Genomic DNA, 23,983 nt, shown 5'->3' with positions numbered 1-23,983 from the left:
TGGGATAGAGGATGCACTGAGGCTCTTCACCTCCAGGCAAGAGACTGCTTCTTCTGGGCAGTGCCGTGCCCACAGCAGGGCAGATGCATCTTGCCCTTTCTGCAGTGGGACGGGCTGTCAGCTGGCACTGCCGAGCCTCTGTCCCTCTGTGACACATCCGTGGCCACAGAAAAGAGGTGGAAGTCCCCATCATAGCACAAGAGAGCACTGGGCTGTTCCAAGGAGAAACCTGTGAGACCGAGGGGAGGACAGGCGCTGGAAAGGCCAGATGCTTTCAGGATGGTCATTAAGAGCAGCTAGCAGCATCTCATCCTGCTGAGCTGGGAATTCTGGTATTCCAAAAAGGAACTAAAGCATGCAGGGACCCCAAAGTGCTCTATGACAGCAGGAGCCCATGGATGGGCTCAGTCCCTCCCTGTCCTCCACCTCCAGCCCCTTCTCTGCTGACTCAGTGTAAGCTTTCCTCTAGCCTGGTTCCTTGTTCATGAACAAGTCCTCAAAATCTTGATGTCACATTTTTCTAGGGATTACCACCCCCATGTCCCAGATTTTAAAGGAAGAGCTCATCCTCTGGCAGAGCCTTTCATCTCCCACTCATGCATTTAACACAGCCAAAATAGTTGATATTCAAGGCTCCCATTATCTGCTGGTGAGGAAGAAGCTGGCCTTGTGCCATTTCCTTGGGCAGTGATGCCAGCTCTTTGCAACTCCTGCTAACCAGCCACAACCAGGAGCCCTGTCAGCAAAGTGGCCCTGGACCTGGCTGCTTCCCTATGGAAGTTCAAGGCAGCTAACTCACTTCTAAAAAAAAGGGCTAATTAAATCTCATTTATAAAAGCCTATGTGGGACCATTATGTTAATTAAAGACAACTTAAATGGCCTTATTTAGCAGCATTTGGGAGTAAATTAAAGTGAATTAAGGCCTCTAATTCTGAATGAGAATTTAATGCAGAATTTTAATGTTCTACTTTAGACTTAGTTCATTCAATTTAATTTTCTTAAGAATCCTGTATAGACAAACCCTGAACAATGAGGTATCTGCTAAGGCACCTGCTCCAAGCTGAGTTCATTCCTCAGGTTCTCGAGGAGCCGACAGGGCTGGGACTGGCTGCCTTGGGATCTGTGTGTTTCCAACAGCTTTGGTGTCCTCAATGCCTTGCTCATCTGTGGAGTGACCTGATGGCTCATCTCACTGCACTCACCTACATGTGCTTCTGGTGATGAACTGAATTCTCCCATCACCTGCAACTCAAGAGACTCAAGAGGCTCATAGAGCTGCCTCTGGATTTTCTTTTAATTTATTACTTTATTATTATTTATTAATTTAATTTATTACAGAGGACTCAGCACATTCTGGAATTAAAGGGAAAACAAATGGCGATTTACACCCTTTCTTTGGAAGAGGGTCGTCATGCTTCATGAGGAAAAGCTGAGCAGTAATGCTGGAAGCAGAGCTGAGCAACATCCCTTTATGATTGTTTTTACAGTGCAGGCACTCAGGTTCATGGAGATGCTGCTTGAGAGATCTGCTGCTCTGATTGGCCTTGATGAAGAAGTGTCTGATGGCAGAACCATCATGGGTTGCTGGAGTGAAAGCCTGCCAGCTGAGCAAAGCCCAGTCTGGACACATGCCCAGTGGCATGAAGCACTGAGGGAAGATTACTCCCACTCGTATGTTGGGCAAGAGCTTGTGGCCTTCAGACCCCAGTGCTGTGTGCTGTAGTGATTCCAGAGGAGAAGCAAAGCTCAGCTCTTCTCAGAAAAAAGGAAAAATGTAGGAAGGGAGAACTAGAGGAGAAGCTTATCAAGAATGTGCAGAACTTACGTTTGGAGCCTGTATACCTGCAGTCCTTGTCACACTGCTTGTGGTCCTCCCAGTGCTGCCTTCACCCACGAGTATGGGATTCCTATGCTGCAGACAAGTAGATGGATTATTCTCTGAAACATTCTATTTTGAACTTATTTCATGGGCTTTAAGGAGATCCTCATAAGCACTCTGCAGAGTAACTACTCCCTGAGTAGCCCGAGGGCTCCTTGCAGAGCAGGCATGTTTCTAAGCTCTGGAGGAGAGTGCAAGCTCCCCAGGGACCATACCAAGGAAATTTATTTGGCTGTCACCATGTGCCTGACTAGACACGGCCTTAGGTACTCCTCTGAGTAAGCAGCCTTGATCTCTACCTTTGGTCTTAGTGATTGATGGCATTAAGTTATAGGATGAGCCTTTCTCCTCAATGACAGATGGCTTGGGCACACCCTGACAATCTTTTTCTCATGCACTTTTGTCAAGGAGAAGAGCTGTCCTTCGAGTGCCTTTTGGGCTATAAACCTGTCGTTGTTGAGGGCTGAAGTGACAGAGGCAGCAGGAGCCTCACCATCACCTGGACTTTCAGCTGAAAACAGTTCCTCGACCCCCCTGTGCCAAAGCCAGGGGGAAACAGTTCCACTGTCCCTGCCCAGGCTGCATCAGAGATTCAATATCTGGTGATACCTTCCCTTTGTGATCACCTCATCCCAGCATCGTGTCCAGCAGCAGTACCCAGAGCATCTGCACTCCAGCAGCAACTTCTTTGTTCTGAAGCAGCACTCCTGGCTCACCAGGCAACCTCGGCTTTCCAGCAGCTAGATCAAGAGCAGAGAGAAGCAACAAATTCAAGTAACAAATAACTGGGGAAAACCGAGCAATTGCGCAAGTGTCTGTGACAGCAGCATTTACTGGTTTGCTCAGCTCTTCCCAGCTGCAGCCTCTCTGCCGGAAAATGTCAGTGGTCCCCTTATCCAGAAATATCCCTGCCTGCTCAGCCCCAGTTTAGTTTGGATGCAGTGTCTGCAGCTCTGGATTTGCTGTACTCTGACATGCCTGGGAGCATTCGCTACTTCAGAACTAAAAGAATAATAAAAGTTGAACAAACAGTTCATGGTATCAACATAAGATGTTTAAATAGACAGTCACAGAATATTTTATCTCACTCAGACCAATGTGAAGAGCAGAAGATTTATGCCTACTGCTAAGCAAATACCTCCTAAGAAGTCATATCCTTCTGGGAAGTGGTTTTTCTAAGGAATGGAAAAGCAGAGCAGCAGTGTCTGTTCTGGGCACCCAGGAAATCAGGGAAGGACGTGGCAGCCCCTCTGAAGTCACAAATCCAATGAAATGGGCTACTCCAGGTTAACTCCTGGACAGCTTGGGGACCTTCTCTGCAAAGCTGGCTAGTGAATCTCCTGGGGGACAGGCTGAGCTTCCCCAATGCTTTTCTTAGGAATGGGAGGTCTGGACCCTCATCACACATTGCCTGTCAGGAAATTCATTTCCTCCTTCTGCGGGTCAGCACGGGCCACAACCACGGGGCCATGTGGTCACAGGGACCATGTGGTCATGGGGGGTGTGTGGTCATGGGGTCCATGGGGGCCTTGTGGTAATGGGGCCAGTGTGGTCATGGGGCGCATGTGGTCATGGGGTCCATGTGGTCATGGGGTCCATGGAGGCCTTGTGGTAATGGGGCCAGTGTGGTCATGGGGCGCATGTGGTCATGGGGGCTGTGCCGCTGCCCACCGGCCTGTATAATGCGGGGCAGCGGCGGGCATCCCAGAGGACGGATGTCTGTCAGCGGGACACACAGAGAAACAGCCGCAGCTCCGCTCGCCCAAGCCCCCACCTCAAACCTGTGCTGCCCTGACAGTCCCAAGAGCACCCTGCAAACTGACATCAGGAACCTGGGCCACTGAGTTTGCTTTCACAAGGTTGCTATCTCTCGTTTGTGACCAGGGCCCGGCACTCCCCCTGGGGCGTCAGGCCCCGAGTGTCCTTTTCCCTCCTCCATTTCCACACGGTGCAGGATTTCTCCGAGACCGAATCTGCCACCCCCAAATACTCAGGGGATTTTTTTGGTGCAGAATGCCTCTTGGAAACTGAGTGTACCAAGCTTGGCGCTTGACTTTTTTTCTGTGCTGCATTTCTCCTCGAGAAAGCTGCCAGCATATAACCGTTACCACCACCACTTCGATGGGCCCAGAAATCACAACCTTCAGACCAGCAGCGTGGGACCCTGTCCACTGCCCCTCCACTGGCACTTTTCTAACACATTGCACTACATTCCAGTAATACTCCGCATTTCCAGCGGGCAGCCTGTCTAACCCACATCCTGACCCTAAAAATGCACTAAGGAATTCTAAAATAGCCCTTAGGAAGGTGTAACAATGCCCTAAAAGACACCAGAAAAGTCCTAAAAAGCCTTCCAAAATCCCCTACATCTTCCTAATTGTCCTGCCAAAAAACTCCAGGAAACCTGCTCAGCCTCCAAACCCTTCCTGTTGCTCTCTAGCCCACAGATGTCACCCCTACCTTTTTCCAGGGGGTCCTGTTGTCCTCTGAGGGTTCTGTCGTTGTCCTGGTGTAAGGGTCGCTGCCTTGTCCCAGCGGGAGCGTTCCGGTGTGCTCTCGCTGTTAGGGTTGCTGTGTGGTGCTGCTGCTGGCAGGGGTGAAAAGGGAAAAGGCTCTTGTTAGGGGGGCTGCTTAGGCTGAGGTTAGGGCTGGGGGGAGAGGTGGTGCACCTGTACCTTAACTTGCCTCCTAAGCTGTACCCCGTAGCCCTGATCTCCACTGCACTGTCCAGCCCTCAAGCCCTCGTCCTTTACCCCTCAACTCCTCCCCTCTGCCCCGCAGCCCTCAGGCTCTGTGTGGCACCCTCGAGACCCCCTTTGCCCCTCAAGCCCCCTCTCAGCTGCCCCTCAGCTCCTGTGTGCCACCCTTAATCCCTCTCCTTTGCCCCTCAGCCCCCAGCCTCTCTGAGGCACCCTCCAGCTGCCCTGCCCCCCTCAGCATCTCTCTGTCACCCACTGTCCCCTCTCCCTGTGCCTCCCTCAGCTCCCAACCTCAGTCACCCTCAGGCCCCCACAGCGCCCCTCAAGCTGCCCCTCAGCCTCTATGTGCTGTGCCAAGAAAAACCTCAGAATACCCAAAAAATACAAAAAAAATTCCCTACTTTAGAAAACCCCTAAAACACACCTAAATAGCCCTAAAGAACCTTTAAACAAATCCCTAAATATTCCTAAAAGTGCTCAAAAAATACCCCCCTGCACTGTTCTGCTGTTTCCCCATCTCCACCCCTCACCCCTACTTGTCCTTCCAGCCCACCCCATCCCCAGTCTCTCCACCCTTCACCCCTCCCCATCCTGCCCCTGGCCCATCCCTCACTCCTCCCACCACCCAGGTGTTACTCCCTGCAGCAGGACATGGGAGCCCGGACTCGTGGGGATAGTGCGGCCCTCGCAGCAGGACAACACCCAAAGAAAACAGGCAGGGATGGCGTCTGTGGGCTGCGCGGTGTCACAAAGGCACCTGGGGCTGAGGGGAGGGGGCTGGAGAGTGACACAGATGGTAGGGGCAGCTGTGAGGCAGAAGGGGTCTTTTGGAGTAAAAAGGGGGGCTCCAGGGTGGCACAGAGACGCTGAGAGGCTGCGGTGGGAACTTGAGGGTGACACAAGGAGGCTGAGAGGCAGGGGCTGCCTTGAGGGACAAAGTAGGGGTGCCTGAGGGTGACAGGTGAACCAGCCTTCACAGCACCCTTAACCTCACCCTTAAAACCACCCCTACCCAGGTGGAGAGTGCACGGTGGAGGTTAGGGGGCCACGGGACAATGTCAGGGGGCTTGGGGTGACACACAGACATTGCGGGCTGAGGGGCAAAGAGGGGGGGCTTGACAGGTGGAGAGCTGACCCTGAGGGTTAGGGATACCAAGGACAGGACACAGGGTACCAGGAAGGGTTACGGTACAGCAGCAGCCCTCACCCCAACCCTAAGCTCACCCTAAACAGCAGCCCTAGAACACCAGTTTTCCTCAACAGCAGCTGCAGGCAGCAACCCTACTGCTGGGACAGCCCCAGAACCCTCCCAGCAGCTGCAGGCTGTGACCCTAATGAAAAGGTAGGCATGATGTTTGCTGGCTAGAGAGTGACTGGTAGAGGTTGGGGACTGAGCACTTTTTTAGTTCTTTTTTTTCAGGGCTTTTAAAGGCTATTTTAGGGTTATTTTCACAGGAGCTTTTTAGGAATTTTCTGTGAATATTTAGGATACTTTTAGGGCTTTTTCAGGGCTTTGAAAAGATATTTTTTAGGGTATTTTAAGGGCTTTCTTACTACTAATTAGAATTTTTAAGTGGTTTTTTGGGTGTTCTTGGGACTTTTTTTTGAACTATTCAAAAATGTTTAGGGCATTTTTAGGACTATTGAGGGTATGTGGAGGACTCTTAGGGTATTTTTAGGTCTTTTGAGGGAACTTGTAGGGTTTTTTTTAAGGTCCTATCAGGGCATTTTAAGGATTTTTGGGGTATTTTAGAGGTCTTTTAGGAATATTTAGGGATTTGTTTAAGGGTTCTTTAGGGCTATTTAGGTGAGTTTTAGGGGTTTTTTAAAAGTAGGGTATTTTTTATAGTGTTCTTTGGGTATTCTGAGGCTATTTTTATGTTTTTGTGGGGCTTTTAGGACGTTTTAAAGGTGAGGGGGTTTAGGGAATTTTAATTTTTTTTTGGGGTGTTTTCATGGCACGGCACATAGAGGCTGAGGGGCAGCTTGAGGGGCGCTGTGGGGGCTTGAGGGTGACAGAGGCTGGGAGCTGAGGGAGGCACAGGGAGAGGGGACAGTGGGTGACAGAGAGATGCTGAGGGGGGCAGAGGCAGCTGGAGGGTGCCTCAGAGAGGCTGGGGGCTGAGGGGCAAAGGAGAGGGATTAAGGGTGGCACACAGGAGCTGAGGGGCAGCTGAGAGGGGGCTTGAGGGGCAAAGGGGGTCTCGAGGGTGCCACACAGAGCCTGAGGGCTGCGGGGCAGAGGAAGGGGTTGAGGGGTAAAGGACGAGGGCTTGAGGGCTGGACAGTGCAGTGGAGATCAGGGCTACGGGGTACAGCTTAGGAGGCAAGTTAAGGTACAGGTGCACCACCTCTCCCCCCAGCCCTAACCTCAGCCTAAGCAGCCCCCCTAACAAGAGCCTTTTCCCTTTTCAGCCCTGCCAGCAGCAGCACCACACAGCAACCCTAACAGCGAGAGCACACCGGAACGCTCCCGCTGGGACAAGGCAGCGACCCTCACACCAGGACAACGGCAGAACCCTCAGAGGACAACAGGACCCCCTGGAAAAAGGTAGGGGTGACATCTGTGGGCTAGAGAGCAACAGGAAGGGTTTGGAGGCTGAGCAGGTTTCCTGGAGTTTTTTGGCAGGACAATTAGGAAGATGTAGGGGATTTTGGAAGGCTTTTTAGGACTTTTCTGGTGTCTTTTAGGGCATTGTTACACCTTCCTAAGGGCTATTTTAGAATTCCTTAGTGCATTTTTAGGGTCAGGATGTGGGTTAGACAGGCTGCCCGCTGGAAATGCGGAGTATTACTGGAATGTAGTGCAATGTGTTAGAAAAGTGCCAGTGGAGGGGCAGTGGACAGGGTCCCACGCTGCTGGTCTGAAGGTTGTGAGTTCTGGGCCCATCGAAGTGGTGGTGGTAACGGTTACATGCTGGCAGCTTTCTCGAGGAGAAATGCAGCACAGAAAAAAAGTCAAGCACCAAGCTTGGTACACTCAGTTTCCAAGGGGCCTTCGGCACCAAAAAAATCCCCTGAGTATTTGGGGGTGGCAGATTCGGTCTCGGAGAAATCCTGCACCGTGTGGAAATGGAGGAGGGAAAAGGACACTCGGGGCCTGACGCCCCAGGGGGAGTGCCGGGCCCTGGTCACAAACGAGAGATAGCAACCTTGTGAAAGCAAACTCAGTGGCCCAGGTTCCTGATGTCAGTTTGCAGGGTGCTCTTGGGACTGTCAGGGCAGCACAGGTTTGAGGTGGGGGCAGCTTGGGTCTGGGACACATCCTCGATCGTTTGGATTTTTTGGAGCTGGCCTGCCACTCAGGGCTACAGGCCCCTGGGGACAAACACCACCCCTTTTCCCTGGGAAAGAAAAGTGGCCAGCCCAGATTCCTGATGTCAGTTTGCAGGTACTGTTTGGTATTGTCCTCGCATCCCAAAATGTCTTTCATCAGGTTCTCTGCATCTCGGAGCCCCAGGAGAGCCGCAAGAATTTCCCAGGAGGGCTGCAGAAGGACTAAGTCCAAACCCAGGAAAGTTGTCCTGGAACACCTTCCATTGGCATGCCAAGAGTGAATTCAACAGGCAGGAGAGCGGCAGCCGCCGTCCTCCAGCTGTCTGCGAGCTTCGCACACAAGGCCGCTTCTTTGCGGCTTCGTTCTTCGCCTCTTGCAAGCTACGGCGATCTCTGGCTCCCGGAGGCGAAGAGGCGGCTACTTCACGCCCAGACGATTGGCGCGGCAGCGGCGCGCTCCGGAGCGCCGCTCCTACCAAAAGACGCCGGGAACGGGCACGTCCCTTCGGCCAGCTCCGGAGCTCCGCATTCTACCTCTCTAGTCGTATACATCGGAGCGAAAAGCTTTTCCACGCCATTTCTCAGGGAGGAAGTCCACCAGCACTGTGCTCAGCTACCCCGAACTTGCCAAGAAATTGCATTTGCTGCACATGCCAAGGACACTGCTCTTTCCTGGGCGACCTGCAAACTGCTGGCAGATGGCCGTGCTCTCTGCCCACTCCTGCCAGCTCTTGGTACTAGCGGGCACATTCCAGCCTGGCGAAGGCAAAAAGCCTCGAGAGCAGTCACAGCGCACAAGGGCAGCGGAGATGCTGAAAAGCAGCAAAGCTGAATCGCCTCGCTCAGCTTCAGTAGTGTGCAATTCACTGAACGAGAAAAGAGAAGCAGCAGAGCAGCGGGCTTGTGTGCACAGTGAAGGCAAGTGCAAAAATCCAGCAGCTGCTCCTTGCCAAGCACAGTCAGCTGCCTAGCTTGTTGTTGCTCCCTGCTGCCCTTCTTTTCAGCGGCCGCCATCAGCTTCTCTGCATCTCGGAGCCCCAGGAGAGCTGCAAGAATTTCCCAGGAGGGCTGCAGCAGGACTAAGTCCAAACCCAGGAAAGTTGTCCTGGAACGCCTTCCATTGCCATGCCAAGAGTGACTTTAACAAGCAGGAGAGCGGCAGCCGCCGTCCTCCAGCAGTCGGCAAGCTTGGCACACAAGGCGGCTTCTTTGCGGCTTCATTCTTCGCCTCTTGCAAGCTACGGCAATCTCTGGCTCCAAGAGGCGAAGAGGCGGCTACTTCGCGCCCAGACGACCGGCGCGGCAGCGGCACGCTCTGGAGCGCCACTTTTGCCGAAAGACGCCGGGAAGCGGCACTTGCTTTCGGCCAGCTGCGGAGCTGCGTATTCTGCCTCTCTAGTCGCCTACATCTTAGCGAAAAGCTTTTCCGCTCCAGTTCTCAAGGAGAAAGTGTACCAGCACTGCTCACTTAGCCCGATCTTGCCAAGAAATTGGATTTGCTGCACATTGCAAGGACACTGCATTTTCCTGGGCAAGCTGCAACCTGCTGGCAGATGGCCATGCTCTCTGCCCACTCTTGCCCAGCTCTTGGTAGTAGCGGGCACGTTGCAGCCTGGCGAAGGCAAGAAACCTGGAGAGCTGTCACAGAGCAGAAGGGCAGCTGAGATGCTGAAAAGCAGCAAAGCTGAACAGCCTGCCTCCGCTTCAGCAGTGTGTAATTGACTGAAGGCGAAAAACCAAGCAGCAGAGCAGCTGGCTTCTGTGCACACTGAAGGCAATTGCAAGAATCCAGCAGCTGCTCCTTGCCAAGCACAGGCAGCTGCCTAGGTTCTTGCTTCTTGACCAACTCACAGTTGCCCTTCTTTTCAGCAGCTGCCACCGTGTTCTCTGCATCTCGGAGCCTCTGGAGAGCAGCAGGACTTTCCAAGGAGGGATGCATCAGAACTACGTCAAAACCCAGGAAACTTGTCCTGGAACACCTTCCATTGGCATGCCAAAAGTGAATTCAACGGGCAGGAGAGAGGCAACCACCGTCCTGCAGCTGTCTGCGAGCTTCGCACACAAGCCGACTTCTTCGCGGCTTCGTTCTTCGCCTCTTGCAAGCACAATCCAAGCACAGTCAGCTGCCTATGTTCTTCTTTCTTGACCAACTCACAGTTGCCCTTCTTTTCAGCAGCTGCCACAGTGTTCTCTGCATCTCGGAGCCTCTGGGGAGCAACAAGGATTTCCAAGGAGGGATGCATGAAAACTAAAATAAAAACTCAGGAAGTTTTTCCTGGAACACCTTCCATTGGCATGCCAAAAGTGAATTCAACAGGCAGGAGAGCCGCAGCCACCGTCCTGCAGCAGCCTGCGAGCTTCGCACACAAGCCGGCTTCTTCGCGGCTTCATTCTTCGCCTCTTGCAAGCTACCGCAATCTCTGGCTGCCGGAGGCCAAGAAGCGGCTACTTCGCACAGAGATGACTGGAGCGGCAGCGGTGCGCTCCGGAGCGCCGCTTTTGCTGAAAGACACCGGGAAGTGGCACTTGCTTTCGGCCAGCTGCGGAGCTGCGTATTCTGCCTCTCTAGTCGCCTACATCTTAGCGAAAAGCTTTTCCGCTCCAGTTCTCAAGGAGAAAGTGTACCAGCACTGCTCACTTAGCCCAACCTTGCAAGGAAATAAGATATGCTGCACATTCCAAGGACACTGCATTTTCTTGGGCAAGCTGCACACTGCTGGCAGATGGCCGTGCTCTCTGCCCACTCCTTCCCAGTTCTTAGTACTAGCGGGCACGTTGCAGCCTGGTGAAGGGAAGAAAACTCTGAAACGATACGCCTAATAAATAAATAGACTCCATAACCTGGGGTACTTATGAAGTGGGTATGTATGTCAGCGCCCAGCACAAGTGAGATAGCTCTCCTAAACTAGTGCCCCGAGCCTCAGTCTGACCCACACTTTTATTCTTAAAGACGTTCCATATGCAATACATTGCACAACTTTTTCATGCCTATTCAACCCCTGGCCCCGCCTGTCCTCGCTTCTCATGCTAAGTAAGTCCACGCCCTTCTGGGCATGCGTGGTTTGCTGTGGTGGTCGTACGGGGGTCTCTTGGTGGTCCTGAGGCTGAAGATTGTGGTTTTCCTCATGATTGAACTTTTGAACTTTTCCTCTCTGCGCGTGCGCTTTTGGTCCTTTGGTGCTTATCTGAGTACGTCTGTCAGTCTTGATAGGCTTGGAGACAGAGGAGCTTCTTTATCTGGGTTCTTTCCTTCTTCTGGTATTGTTCTTTATGCAAGAAGCTTCAGAAATTTGCATTTTCCTATGCCCTTTGTACTAGGCAGAGGTTTCTTAAGTAAAAGGTTGAAAATTCAACAGATAACTCTACAAGCTAAATTAGAAATGCTTAATTCATTTTGTTAACCTAAATCTAAAAATCTCTGCTTCAGTCCCCCCTTTTCTTAAAATAGAGTAAATTCTTTTACTACAGGGGTCTTGATTTAAATTCTGATCTACTATCATGACCGTCCTCTTTCAGTAAGATTCTATGAGTTCTAGAGAGTGATGTCAGACTGGCCATGTGTTTTAACATCCTCGAATTCTACATGAGTGTTAAAGTAGACATCGTTAAACTTACAGTATCTAAAATTAATAGAATTATAATTGGGTGACATAAAGTGTTCTAAACAGTGTATTTCACTAGTTATGACTTGTGTTTATTAGCTAGTGATTGGTGCTGGATACACCAAGTTAAGAGACTTAACATACAGGAGGTTAGTGACATGTCTTGGGTAGACATTCTCTTTCGCACCCCATATGGTTTTTCATAAAGCAATTCAAAGTGGTTTAGCTTTTCTTTAGTCTTGGGTTTGGTTCGGATCTGCAGTAGTGCTAATGGGAGGGATTGAGTCCATGACAAATTAGCTTCTTGTCCCAATTGTACAATTTGTTGTTTGATCAAATGATTCATTTTTTTTACCTGACCACTTGATTGTGGGTTATATGGGGTGTGAAGTTCTCAGTCTATGTTCAAGTATTGGCTAACTTGTTGCACTAATTTTACAGTAAAATGTGGTCCTCTATTTGAGGAGATTGTGGCCAGGACTCTAAAGCGTGGTATGTTTTCTTGTACCAATACCTTAGTTACTTCTTGAGCTTTAGAAGCCCTGGTGGGGAATGCTTCTGGCCATCCTGAAAAGGTATCTGTTAGCACCAGTAAAAACTTATACCCCCCTTTTCTTGGCAATTCTGTAAAATCAATCTGCCATTGCTGCTCCGGCCCATGACCCTTCCTCATCTGGCTAAGCTTTGGTTTGGGAGTATTTTTGGGGTTGGTCTGGAGGCAAAGGTCACATTGTCGAGTTGTAAATGTCTAGTTATGCTAGAGCATCAATACCCCAATGGTTTTCTGGTGTTCTTCCTTTATTAGGGACCATAATAAATAGGAGGGTAGAACTAATTTTCCTTCTATGGTGGCCCATCCCTCTTGGTTATAGTCTCCTTTTTGCTCATAGATTAATTTTTTTTCTAGTTTGTTGTATCTTGGCTTACCTTTAGGGGAAATTTGCCCGTCTGGAATCAGGGCTGCCTCAGTTATTACCTCAATTCTTGCTGCTTCTTTTGCTTCCCTATCTGCCAGCTCGTTTCCTTCTTCCAATTCTGAGTTGATCTTCTGATGTGCCTTAATGTGCATGATCGCTACTTTCTCTGGCAACTGGACTGCTTCTAGAAGTCGCAGTACTTCTGATGCATCTTTAATATTTTTCCCTTGAGAGTTCAGCAGTCCTCTCTCTTTCTAAATGGCTCTGTGAGCATGCACTACTCCAAATGCATACTTCGAGTCCGTGTATATGTTTATTTCTTTCCCTCTTGCCAATTCTAGGGCCCGAGTTAGAGCAATTATCTCGGCCTTCTGTGCAGAGGTATTTGTTGGCAGGGGCCCAGATTATATTACTTCCTTGCACGTTGTAACTGCGTACCCGGCGTGCCGTTTTCCACTGATGATATAACTGCTTCCATCAGTAAACGAGACTTCTGCTTTCTCGAGAGGGGTGTCCTTCAAGTCAGGGCAGCTGGAGTAGGTGGCTTCAATGGTCTCCAGGCAGTCATGTTCCACTGGTTCCCCTTGGTTTCTACTGAGGAAGGAGGCTGGATTGACAATGTTAGTCACTACTATCTCTACATCATCTTGCTCCACTATGATAGCTTGGTATCTCAGGAGCCGTTGTGGGGAAAGCCAATGCCCACCTTTTACCTCTAGCACTGCAGACACTGTGTGAGACACTAGCACAGTTCTTTTCTGGCCTAGGGTGAATTTGTGTGCCTCTTGGATGTTCAGTACAACTGCTGCAACAGCTCTGAGGCACCCAGGCCACCCTTTAGCTGCTGTATCCAATTGCTTAGAGAAGTAAGCCACTGCTCTCCGATATGGGCCGAGGTCCTGTGCTAGTATTCCTAAGGCGATTCCTTGCTTCTCATGGGAGAATAAAAGGAAAGGCTTACTCACGTCCGGCAATCTCAGGGCTGGAGCTGACATGAGGGCTTTTTTCAGCTGGTTGAAAGCTTGCGTAGCTTCCTTTGTCTATTGGATGTTCCTGCTTTCAGTTGCAACCAGTTCATATAAGGGCTTAACAAACAGTCCATAGTTATAGATCCATAACCTGCACCACCCTGTCATCCTCAGGAAAGTTCGTAGTTCCTTTACAGTCTGAGGTTTTGGGGTCTGGCATATTGCCTCCTTCCGGCTTTGGCCCAAGGTACGTTGTCTAGCACTGACTTCGTAGCCCAGATAAGTTACTTTCTGTTTTACTACTTGGGCTTTTTTCTTTGATACTCGGTACCCTTGGAGCCCCAAAAAGTTCAAGAGGCTTATCATCCAGGCCATGCATGCTTCCCTTGTCCGTGTGGCTATCAGGATGTCATCTACGTACTGTAGCAACTTCCCTTCCTCTGGAGGGGCTTCTCAGGTCTCTAATTCTTTTGCAAGTTGTTCTCCAAACAAAGTGGGTGAGTTTTTGAATCCTTGTGGGAGTCTGGTCCATGTCAGTTGAGTTCTTCGCCCGCTCTTAGGATTTTCCCATTCAAATGCAAAAATTTTCTGGCTTCGTGGATAGGAAGGCAAAAGAAGGCATCTTTTAAATCTAAAACGGTAAACCAAGTTAGCTCGGCTGTTAAGCAAGTTAATAACGTGTAGGGATTGGCCACCACAGGATACAGATCCTCAGTGACCTTGTTTATGGCCCGCACATCCTGTACTAACCGGTATGACCCATCAGGTTTACGAACTGGTAGGATAGGGGTATTAACACTTACATAACATAAGTTGGAACAAGGTATTATAGACAATATCATGGTCATCAATGGAAGCAATATTTGATTGAACTTTTTCAGTTCTGAGGGTTCGTAACTTGTGTTTGTCAGTCACAGCAGGGAAGCACAGTGAGGCTGCTTAACAGGGCAGGATGCATGCATATACTTTCCTTCGTCTACATTCACTTAACTTTATTTTTACTTACTCTTACACATAACAAAACAACCACAACAACAAGGTACCTTTTCTTTTTCAATACACCTATTACACTTGTAGGTGTCCCTGGCTAGTCCCAGTGTTCTTGGATACCCCTCAATCTAGCTGTGTGGTTCCCAACTCTAGATCCTGTCAGACTTCTCTTCAAACTGGCAAAATTTTTACTCAATCTTGGGTGCTCTCAACAACCCAGCAAACTTAATTCTGGGTGCTCTTGGAATGTTAATCCCTCAACCCAGCAGGTTTGACTTAACCCTGGATGCTCTTGGAACATTAATCCCTCAATCCAGCAGGTTTGAATCAACCCTGGATGCTCTTGGAATATTAATCCCTCAATCCAGCAGGTTTGATCTTGGATGTTCTTGGGCATTCTTATCCCTCAATCCAGCAGAATTTTTAGGGGCCCCTCCTACACATTTTACCTTTTATTTTTCCCCAATAGACTATGCCAAGAAAACCCTCTTTTTACCCTTTAATTAATTTTTTTTTCTAATTAATTACCTTTTACTCCCCCCCTCCCCCGACACACACACTAAGGGGTCCCACTCTTTCTCTGAGACCCAGTCCCAGGGGGGGTTCTCTCACTCTTTTTATCACTCGCTTCGTCTCTTTACTGGCCGCTTTTCTCGCGAAAAAGACGGAAACGCAGCATGGGAGACTGCCGCTCTCGCTTAGCAGGTCTGGGGTAACCAGCCCGCCTCTCATTCACACACATTCATCCCCCCTTTATTCGCCCTGTAATGCAAAGGATCTCCCAGTTGCCGAGCCGTGGGGGCTTTTAGCCACTCGGCACGAAGCTCGGATAGCTGGTACATCTGAGGGTCCACCAGAAGAACGGGAGGGACACTCGGGTTGCTGAAATCCTGCTCGTTTATTGAAGGGTCGCAGAAGGGGCAAACAGGGAGACAACGAAGCAGAAGGGAGGCAGATTCCGAGCGCCCTGAAGTGCGGGGTGAGGATTCTTTTACTGCGTAGGGGTAGGAGGGTTTAGCATTCGAGGGTACAATCTGGAGAAGGCTAAAGGGAGGGGAAATATAACATTAACCAGTGGGGAAAAGGGAAAGGAGTGTTCTTGGTGGAAGAACCAAAGGGAAAACATGGAACAGAGAAGATTCTAGGCTAAGGGGCAGACTTGAACAATAACTGACAGGACAGGGGGAGGGTACAATTCTCTTACAAAAGGGGGTGGAGAACTCATACAACTGCTGTTTCCCATGGCAACCCTAGACTGCCTTCCCCAACCCCTCCTCCTACATCTCCCCCGTTTTTATTTATTAAATAAGCACTTCCCAACGTTTTAAGCAACATACATCTAAACAAAAATAAAGCAACCGAGATCATGAACATTATCAGAAAGATCCAAAAGAGTCCCCTGAGGATGATAGCAACCCACCCTGGGACACCCCATTGAGATAGCAGTTTATTCACAGGATCTACAGTCGAGGTCTCAGTCTTGAGGTCGTCAACTTGCTCTCGGATCCGCTGGATATTAGCTTGGATGGATGTGCTCTTTGATGCCAGATTGAAGCAGCACATTCCTTCAAAGTCCTCACAGCCGTGGCCATGGGCGAGCAGTAAGAAGTCAATAGCAGCCCTATTTTGCAGTGTGGCGTGCCGGGTGACTTCTTCGTCCGCTAGCAAGTTGGGAAGGGCAGCGGACGTGGCGTTGGCCTGCTTACTGAGCCAACACTCGAGGTGAGAAAGCTCACCGAGGGCCTTTGCTGCGGCATACCATGGTAAAAATATGGATACCGTGACTCTCTTCGTCTTTCCCCAATTGTAAATTTTTGAATCACAATTTTCGTCAAATTGGTTATAGGATCTCTTTTTGCGAGCCAATTTATTTTCGTTTTTCCAATTTAAAATTTGGGTTTTGTTCGGTGTCAGTGTGGTAAGCTGCCCAAGGCTGCAGGGGCCTCCCTGGATTTGGGAGGGAATCCCTGCCCATACCCTGTGGCCGCAGATGAGAAAAACCCCCCTGCGGAGCACCCTGGGAACTGAGGAGGACCTAGATACCATGGTCGAGGTGTAATTGCACCAATTTGCTGCATGGTATCTCCGATTGTGGGGAGATACATCGTGTCTTTTTACTTCTTGGGTACCAGCGGGGTGGAGTTTAGCCATTTGATCCCAGTCTTTCTGGGAGGGCTGGTACCTAAGCCTGACACAATATGTTGCCTGAGAGGAGCCCAATAGGTCCAATTCTCGGGGCTCCTGTGGTGCATATGGCAGAATCCTCCTCCACTCATCCCAGGTGTCCACAGGATTAGGTTTTTTTCCTGCATATGGATAGTCGTTTGGCAACAGGGGGACTCCTACCAGGCACGTGGATAACGGATTGTCCACACTTCCCATGGCCATGCAGAAGTTGTCCTGCTTCAAGGACTTCGCCAGCGTGACCCATATGTTTTCTCTCGGCTGTGGGACTATCCAGCTCCTGACCGGTGACAGCCAGATGATGACGATCAGGAGCATCAGATGTTTCAGAGGTGTCCTCAAGGCGGCAGTCATCCTCAGTGTCTTGTGATAAAAGAAAGCATAACTTGAATGATAAATTTTCCTCAGTGGTCCCTCCCCAACCTCCCCCGTTTTTATTTATTAAATAAGCACTAAATAAAATTAGAGAAAAGGGGTAAGGATTGAGGGAAAGGGGAGGTTAGGGGAAAGGAAAGGGTACAGGGGGTGATGGGGTAATTGGGTACCTAGAGTTCAGCAGGGGAAAATATCTTCGGGTAATCATGACACGTGTGATGATATTGGGAGGAACGGTCTTTCTTCTCCTCCTCTTCCAGGCAGTGGAAACTCCATCCAGCGATGAGGTGTTCTCGGTGCTTTGCACCAAGGACACATTGTCTTGCTGAGCTGGCACCTCTACAAAGGGCTTGACATATTTCCCCGGAATCCATCTTGGTCCTTTATCTGTAGAAACACAGGCATACCCTCTCCCCCAGGTTATTAGAGGGAAAGGGCCCTGGATAGCTTTGGATTCTGGGTCCTTTATCAAGACTGGTGGCCTCTCGGCGAGTTGCGCTCTGGTGTTATTGTGAAAATGGCGGATAATAGGAGGGTCAGGCTCCCTTTCTGAGCAGTTTAAAAAATTCAGGACATACAGGGCCTTACATAACCTTTCGGCTGGGCTCACTGTAATATCTGGGTTATGCTGTTGTTCAAGGAGCCTTTTTAGATTTCTGTGGGCCCTCTCTATTATCGCCTGTCCTGTAGGATTGTGGGGAATTCTGGTGGTATGGGAAATTCCCCACTGTTGCGCAAACTCACCGAAGCGCTTTGACGCATAGCATGGGCCATTATCAGTTTTTATGTGAGATGGGACTCCCAACGTAGAGAATGCCATGAAAAGATGTTTAATGGCATCCCTGTTTTTTTCGCCTGCATGGACGGAGGCAAACACTGTGCCGGAAAACGTGTCAATAGAGACATGTATGTATTTCATCCGACCAAACGGCTCGAAGTGTGTTACATCTTTCTGCCATATCTCTAGCACTCCCAACCCTCAGGGATTTGTCCCCGAAATGAGGGAAGGAAGAGCAAAAGACTGGCAGCTTGGGCAGGTAGAAACAATGGTTCTTGCCTGTGCTATCGAGATCTTAAATTGTCGCACAAGAGCCGGGGCATTCTGGTGGTAAAATGCGTGGCTGAGCCGCGCTTGCCGGAGTATGTCTGGTAAGGTGGTTGAAGCGGTTGCAGATATTTGTGTTGACATGGCTAGGAGGTCCGCTTTCCGATTACCCTCAGTGATCTCTCCGGGTAAATCGGTGTGTGCCCTTACGTGCATGATATGATAAGGTTGCTCTCTATGGGAAAGTAGCCAAATGAGATCAGAGAGTAAACTGTATAAATTTTTGTTTGAAACTTCTTTGAGGAGGGCACCTTTGGCCCTTTCTGCTACCCCCGCGACATAGGCCGAATCAATGACCACATTCAGAGGCTGTTGAAATTTTTTGAATGCTCTCACGACTGCGGCAAGTTCCGCGATCTGGGCGGAACCCTCAACCAGTTGGACGTCAGACTCCCACTTCTGACTGTCTGGGTCCTTCCAAGTGATCACCGATTTGTGGGATCTGCCCGACCCATCGGTGAACACCGTGAGAGCACCTGGAATTGGTGTTTTACTTTTAAACATTCTTGGGGCCAAATGCAATGTATCCTTAAACAATTTATGCTTAGGATAGTGAACCGAAATTTGTCCGGGGAAGCTGTCCAGAGCAATGAGCAAATTTTCATTAGTTTGCAACAACGAGTCCAATTGATCTAATGTAACAGGTAAGTAAATGCACTCAGGGTCACACCCTGCAAGGGTTCAGAGGCGGTGTCGTGCCTTCATTATTAAAGTGGCTAGCAATTCTGCAGGGGTCGTGATCGTCCTAGAGGGCTGGTGTGGTAGGAAGAGCCACTCTAAGATGATCAGGGGATCAGATGCTCTGTTATCCCACTGGAAGAGAAGTCCATGGAGGTGGGGGCACTTACCCAACACCGCGAAGTTCACGGGAAGGGTCTGGACCACGCGGTGTGCCTGGCGAGACTTCAGAGCAACAGCAACCCGTTGCAGGGCTTCCCGCGCGGCAGGTGTCAGCTCGCGTGGTGAGGCGAGGTCTCCGTCACCTCGAAGCAGACAGAAGAGAGGTGACAGCTCCTCAGTCGTCAATCCCAGGAGGGGGCGGATCCAGGTGATCGTTCCGCACAGCTGCTGAAGGTCTCGCAGAGTCTTCGGATCCTTGTTGATGGTCAGTGTCTGTGGCGTCACTGTCCTTCCCGTGATGAGGAATCCGAGGTACCTCCATGGTGCTGAGAATTGGATCTTCTCTTCTGCTATCTGGAGCCCTGCAGCTTTGATAGCCTTAATAGTCTTGTCCAGTGTTGCCTTTAGGTATGTCGAGTCGGAAGCACAAACTAGCACATCATCCACGTAATGCAGGATGATGGCCTCAGGGAAAAGCCGACGCACAGGTGATAAAATCTGCGCTACAAAAGTCTGACAGAGCACAGGGGAATTTTTCATCCCCTGAGGCAGGGATGTCCAATGATATCTTTTAAAAGGTTCAGCCCTATTCAATGATGGTACAGAAAAGGCGAACCTGGGAGCATCCCCGGGGTAGAGCGGAATGTTAAAAAAGCAGTCTTTGATGTCTATCACTGCTAGCTGCCAGTCTCTGGGGAGCATAGAAGGTGACGGAAGGCCTGGTTGAATGGGACCCATATCTTCTATCACATCATTAACCCTTCGCAGGTCTTGGAGCAGGCGCCACCTGTCTGTGCCGGGTTTTCTAATTACAAAGACAGGGCTATTCCAAGGGCTGGTAGAAGGTGTTAAATGCCCAAGTTTCACCTGCTCCTCTACTAATTTATGAAGCACACTCAATTTTTCTGATGGAAGGGGCCACTGATCCTCCCAGACCGGTGTGTTGGTTTTCCAGGTCAGGGGTGGGGAAGTGCGCTCTGCAGTGGCCCACACTAAAAATCCCACAAAGGGCTAGGGATGTCGAGGCGGGCTCCCCATTGGGATAAAACATCCCTTCCTAATAATAGTATGTTTGAAGAGACAACAAAAGGTCTCACCGTTGCCAATTGTCCTTCTGGACCTTCCACGCACACAAGATGCCTACTCCTCAGAGAGTGGACCGCTCCGCCCACACCGGAGATCCTGCCGCAAGGGGGCACAAGCTCCCAGTCGCTGGGCCACCTCACCTGGGGGATGATGGTCACGTCAGCTCCCGTGTCTGCCATGAGCCGCATCTGCACCGACTTTCCCTGGAAAGAAAGTTTGGCATCAATTAATGGTCTTTCTTTACATACATTTTGGGTGAAGAAAACATGTCTCTCTGCGTCCGGGTCATCGTGGGTGTCCAGTACGTAAAGCAAAGCAAAAGGATCTCCTTTCCTTAAAGTAAATGGCGGGTGGTTACAAATGACGGAGACGGTGATCTCCTCTCCTGGTGGAAAACACACTACCTCAGGTAAGATGGTGATTTCATTTGGTGTGTTGAAGGAGTCTTCTAAGATGAGCACGGTGGTGTCCCGACAGTCGTGGAGGGGGCCCAGGAACCCAGCAGGAATTCTCGTCAGGTCCTCATCCTGGAGAGAGATGGTGACGCTGCTGCGGAGGACCTGACGATTGCCCTGATTTAGGGTACCTGTCCAGCGGAAGAGGCGGAGTCCGTCCTCGTGGCAGCGCTGAACTGCTGGACTTGGCCGCGCGGCCACTCGTCCTCCCTGATGGTCGGGAGGCTGGGATGCTGAGAAGGGCCACTTGGTGTCGTCGCGTGGCCCTTCCTCGCGCTTCACCGCCAGTTTCCCGCTGGCTGGTACCCTTGTCACTGTAGATGAAACTGGTGATCTTGATAAAATGGGTTCCTAGGATATGGTCTTGGGGGGGCAAGATAGGTTGTTGAATCTGTGGCCAGTGGGGACAGTTCACCTGGATGTGACCCAGCTGACCACAGTTAAAACAGCGCGTATTTTGTAAATTTATCATGGCCTCTCCTACCCCTTTGCTGACAGCCAGGGCCACTGTGTGCTCCATTGACATTGCCTTTGTGCAAGCCTCCACCATCTGAGAGATGGTGGGCTCGGGGTCCTGAGGTAGTGCACGGAGAATCTTTTTTGTTTCCGAATTAGAGTTAGAAATGGCCATCTTTCGTAGAAGCTCTGCACGAGCTTCTGCGTTGTCTATTTGTCTCTCAATGGCCTCTTTCAGTCTATCGACAAAAGTAATAAAAGTCTCCTCAGGCCCTTGCATGATAGAAGAAAAGTTTTGGAGGGGGGTCTTACCATCCGGTATCTTCAGGAGTGCCTCCTTTCCCGCTGCTGCTATGTCCTGAAGCAGCTCCTGTGCTAGTAGAATTTGGTCCTCCGGACTGCTGAACTCCCTGTCCTGGTTCAGGGCAAGTCTGGGGAAAGAATTCCCCTCCCCCCCACAAAAGGGTTCCTTTAGGAAAGCAGATTCAATTGGCCCCTCCCCCCAGCCGGTTCGGGAAAAAATACCTCTGGAGGAAAAAAGTGGAAAAAACCTGTTTATTATACAAGAGAACTTAGACAATATTAAACAATAAGACTTCTTGCCACTCCAAGAGAGACAAATTCAGAGCAAATCCCCCCGGGCTGCAGCTCAGCTCACTCAGTCTCTGACCAGTCCTTCCGGCGCTGGCAATGCCGCGGCCCAGGCCCGGCCCGCTGGGCCACAGGTGTGAGCTGCTGATGCTCTTCTGGTGTTCAGTCCAGAGCAGGTCCAGAGAAAGGGAAAAAAACCACAGTCCAGGGAACTTCTCTGCCTCAACTAGCTAAAACTAACTAGAAAAAAAGCAAAGGAGAGCTCTGTCTTGCTGTCCGTCCGTTCGCAGACAACACCGTCCCGGAGCAGGAATGTGGAGGAGGGAGTGAGTTTTTTGAAAACAAACCCTGAGCTTCTTCCCTCCTCCTTTCACTCTTGGAACAAGACTTAAAGGTGTAGAACTTATTATTCAACATAAACAGGGCAGACGATTGGGGATAAAGGCATCATACAGCCACCCTAGGACATTCCACCCCTTATCCCCATATCGTCAGCTTACTACTAAAACTAATATATATATTCAAACCCTATAAATAGATACATTATACATCTAATATACAACTATACACAGACAATGGCAGCAGTATTCAGGAAACAGTGATAGTTATACATAGTTCTCACCCAACAATCAGATCTCCCTGAGGTACACATCGTGTTCTTCCATCTCTCTGCATTATCCACCATGTACAACCTGGTCCCTGAGCAAAGACAATCCCACAAATGGGTTTGTCCGTACTTGAGGCAGAATTGATCCACACTGTCTTTCCTAACAAGCCTCTAACATGCACTACTGGGACTTTGTCTCCATCTACTATATGCAAAAGCTGAGACTGGGCAGGGCCCCATCGACTGGCAGAGCCTCGGGTGTTAACTAACCAGGTGGCTTTTGCCAGATTCTGTTCCCAATTCTTGAGAGATCCCCCACCCAATGCTTTCAGTGTGGTTTTCAACAATCCATTGTACCTCTCTACTTTTCCTGCAGCTGGTGCATGGTAGGGAATATGGTACACCCACTCAATACCATGTTCCCTAGCCCAAGTGTTGATAAGGCTGTTCTTGAAATGAGTTCCATTGTCGGACTCAATCCTCTCAGGGGTACCATGCCTCCAAAGAATTTGCTTTTCAAGGCCTAGGATGGTGTTACGGGCCGTAGCATGAGGCACAGGATAGGTTTCCAACCATCCTGTGGTGGCTTCTACCATTGTGAGCACATAACGCTTGCCGTAGCGTGTCTGGGGCAGTGTGATGTAGTCAATCTGCCAGGCCTCCCCATATCTGTACTTGGACCACCGCCCACCGTACCACAGGGGCTTTACCCGCTTGGCCTGTTTGATGGTAGCACATGTCTCACAGTCGTGGATTACCTGAGATATACTGTCCATGGTTAGATCCACCCCTCGATCTCGTGCCCACTTAAAAGTGGCATCTCTACCCTGATGGCCTGAGGCATCATGGGCCCATTGTGCCAAGAACAATTCCCCTTTGTGTTGCCAATCCAAGTCTATCTTTGATATCCCTATCTTTGCAGCCCGATCTACTTGCTGGTTGTTTTGGTGTTCCTCATTGGCTCTGCTCTTGGGGACATGGGCATCTACATGACGAACTTTCACCGGTAGCTTCTCTACCCTGGCAGCAATGTTTTTCCACTCATCAGCAGCCCAAATTGGTTTTCCTCTACGCTGCCAATTAGCTTTCTTCCACCTCTCCAACCACCCCCACAGAGCATTGGCTACCATCCATGAATCAGTGTAGAGGTAGAGTTTTGGCCACTTCTCCCTTTCAGCAATGTCCAGGGCCAGTTGAACCGCTTTGAGTTCAGCAAATTGACTCGATCCACCTTCCCCTTCAGTAGCTTCCGCAACTCGTCGTGTGGGACTCCATACGGCTGCTTTCCACTTCCGTTTCATTCCTACAATGCGGCAAGAGCCATCAGTGAAAAGAGCATAGTGTGTTTCTTCTGCTGGCAGTTGGTTATATGGTGGCGCTTCTTCAGCATGTGCCACTTCCTCCTCTTCATCTGCAAGACTAAAGTTTTCACCTTCAGGCCAGTTTGTAATTATCTCCAAAATCCCAGGGCGATTCAATTTTCCAATCCGGGCGCGCTGCGTAATAAGGGCAATCCACTTGCTCCATGTGGCACTGGTGGCATGGTGGGTGGAGGGAATCTTTGCTTTGAACATCCACCCCAGCACCAGTAGTCGGGGTGCCAAGAGAAGTTGTGCTTCTGTACCGATCACCTCCGAGGCGGCCTGAACTCCTTCATAGGCCGCTAAAATTTCCTTCTCTGTTGGAGTATAGTTGGCTTCAGACCCCCTATAGCTTCGACTCCAAAATCCCAGTGGTCGGCCTTGAGTCTCACCAGGCACCTTCTGCCAAAGGCTCCAGGACAAACCATGGTTCCCGGCTGCAGAGTAAAGCACATTCTTCACATCTGGTCCTGTCCTGACTGGGTCAAGGGCTACTGCATGGGCAATCTCCTGCTTGATCTGGGTGAAGGCTTGTTGCTGCTCAGGGCCCCAGTGGAAATCATTCTTCTTGCGAGTGACCAGGTAGAGAGG

General features: G+C 50.2%; 1 protein-coding gene and 1 long non-coding RNA gene across 3 annotated transcripts; one reads left to right on the top strand and one right to left on the bottom strand.

The window, feature by feature from the left end:
• Window positions 1-5,831: 5,831 nt before the first annotated feature.
• On the top strand, window positions 5,832-16,574 carry LOC128818898 (uncharacterized). Its single transcript, XR_008440590.1, has 3 exons — window positions 5,832-5,921; window positions 7,004-7,130; window positions 15,965-16,574. It is a non-coding gene; the product is annotated as an uncharacterized LOC128818898 (long non-coding RNA).
• A 4,800-nt stretch (window positions 16,575-21,374) lies between these two features.
• On the bottom strand, window positions 21,375-22,876 carry LOC128818897 (uncharacterized protein K02A2.6-like). 2 transcript variants are annotated; one of them, XM_053998630.1, is made up of 2 exons: window positions 22,389-22,876; window positions 21,375-21,664 (listed from the first exon to the last, which is right to left on the bottom strand). In XM_053998630.1, the coding sequence occupies exons 1-2, from the start codon at window positions 22,805-22,807 to the stop codon at window positions 21,661-21,663; spliced, it is 423 nt and encodes a 140-aa protein (XP_053854605.1). In that variant the 5' UTR covers window positions 22,808-22,876; the 3' UTR covers window positions 21,375-21,660. The 2 variants fall into 2 exon arrangements, with proteins under 2 accessions (XP_053854605.1, XP_053854604.1); XM_053998629.1 differs by lacking the exon at window positions 21,375-21,664 and adding an exon at window positions 21,699-22,123.
• Between the last annotated feature and the right edge of the window lie 1,107 nt (window positions 22,877-23,983).

The sequence above is a fragment of the Vidua macroura genome, chromosome 25, assembly GCF_024509145.1.
Source record: "Vidua macroura isolate BioBank_ID:100142 chromosome 25, ASM2450914v1, whole genome shotgun sequence".
Taxonomy (NCBI): domain Eukaryota; kingdom Metazoa; phylum Chordata; class Aves; order Passeriformes; family Viduidae; genus Vidua; species Vidua macroura.
Note: the sequence above shows the minus strand (reverse complement) of the source record. Positions and strands in the feature narration are given on the sequence as shown.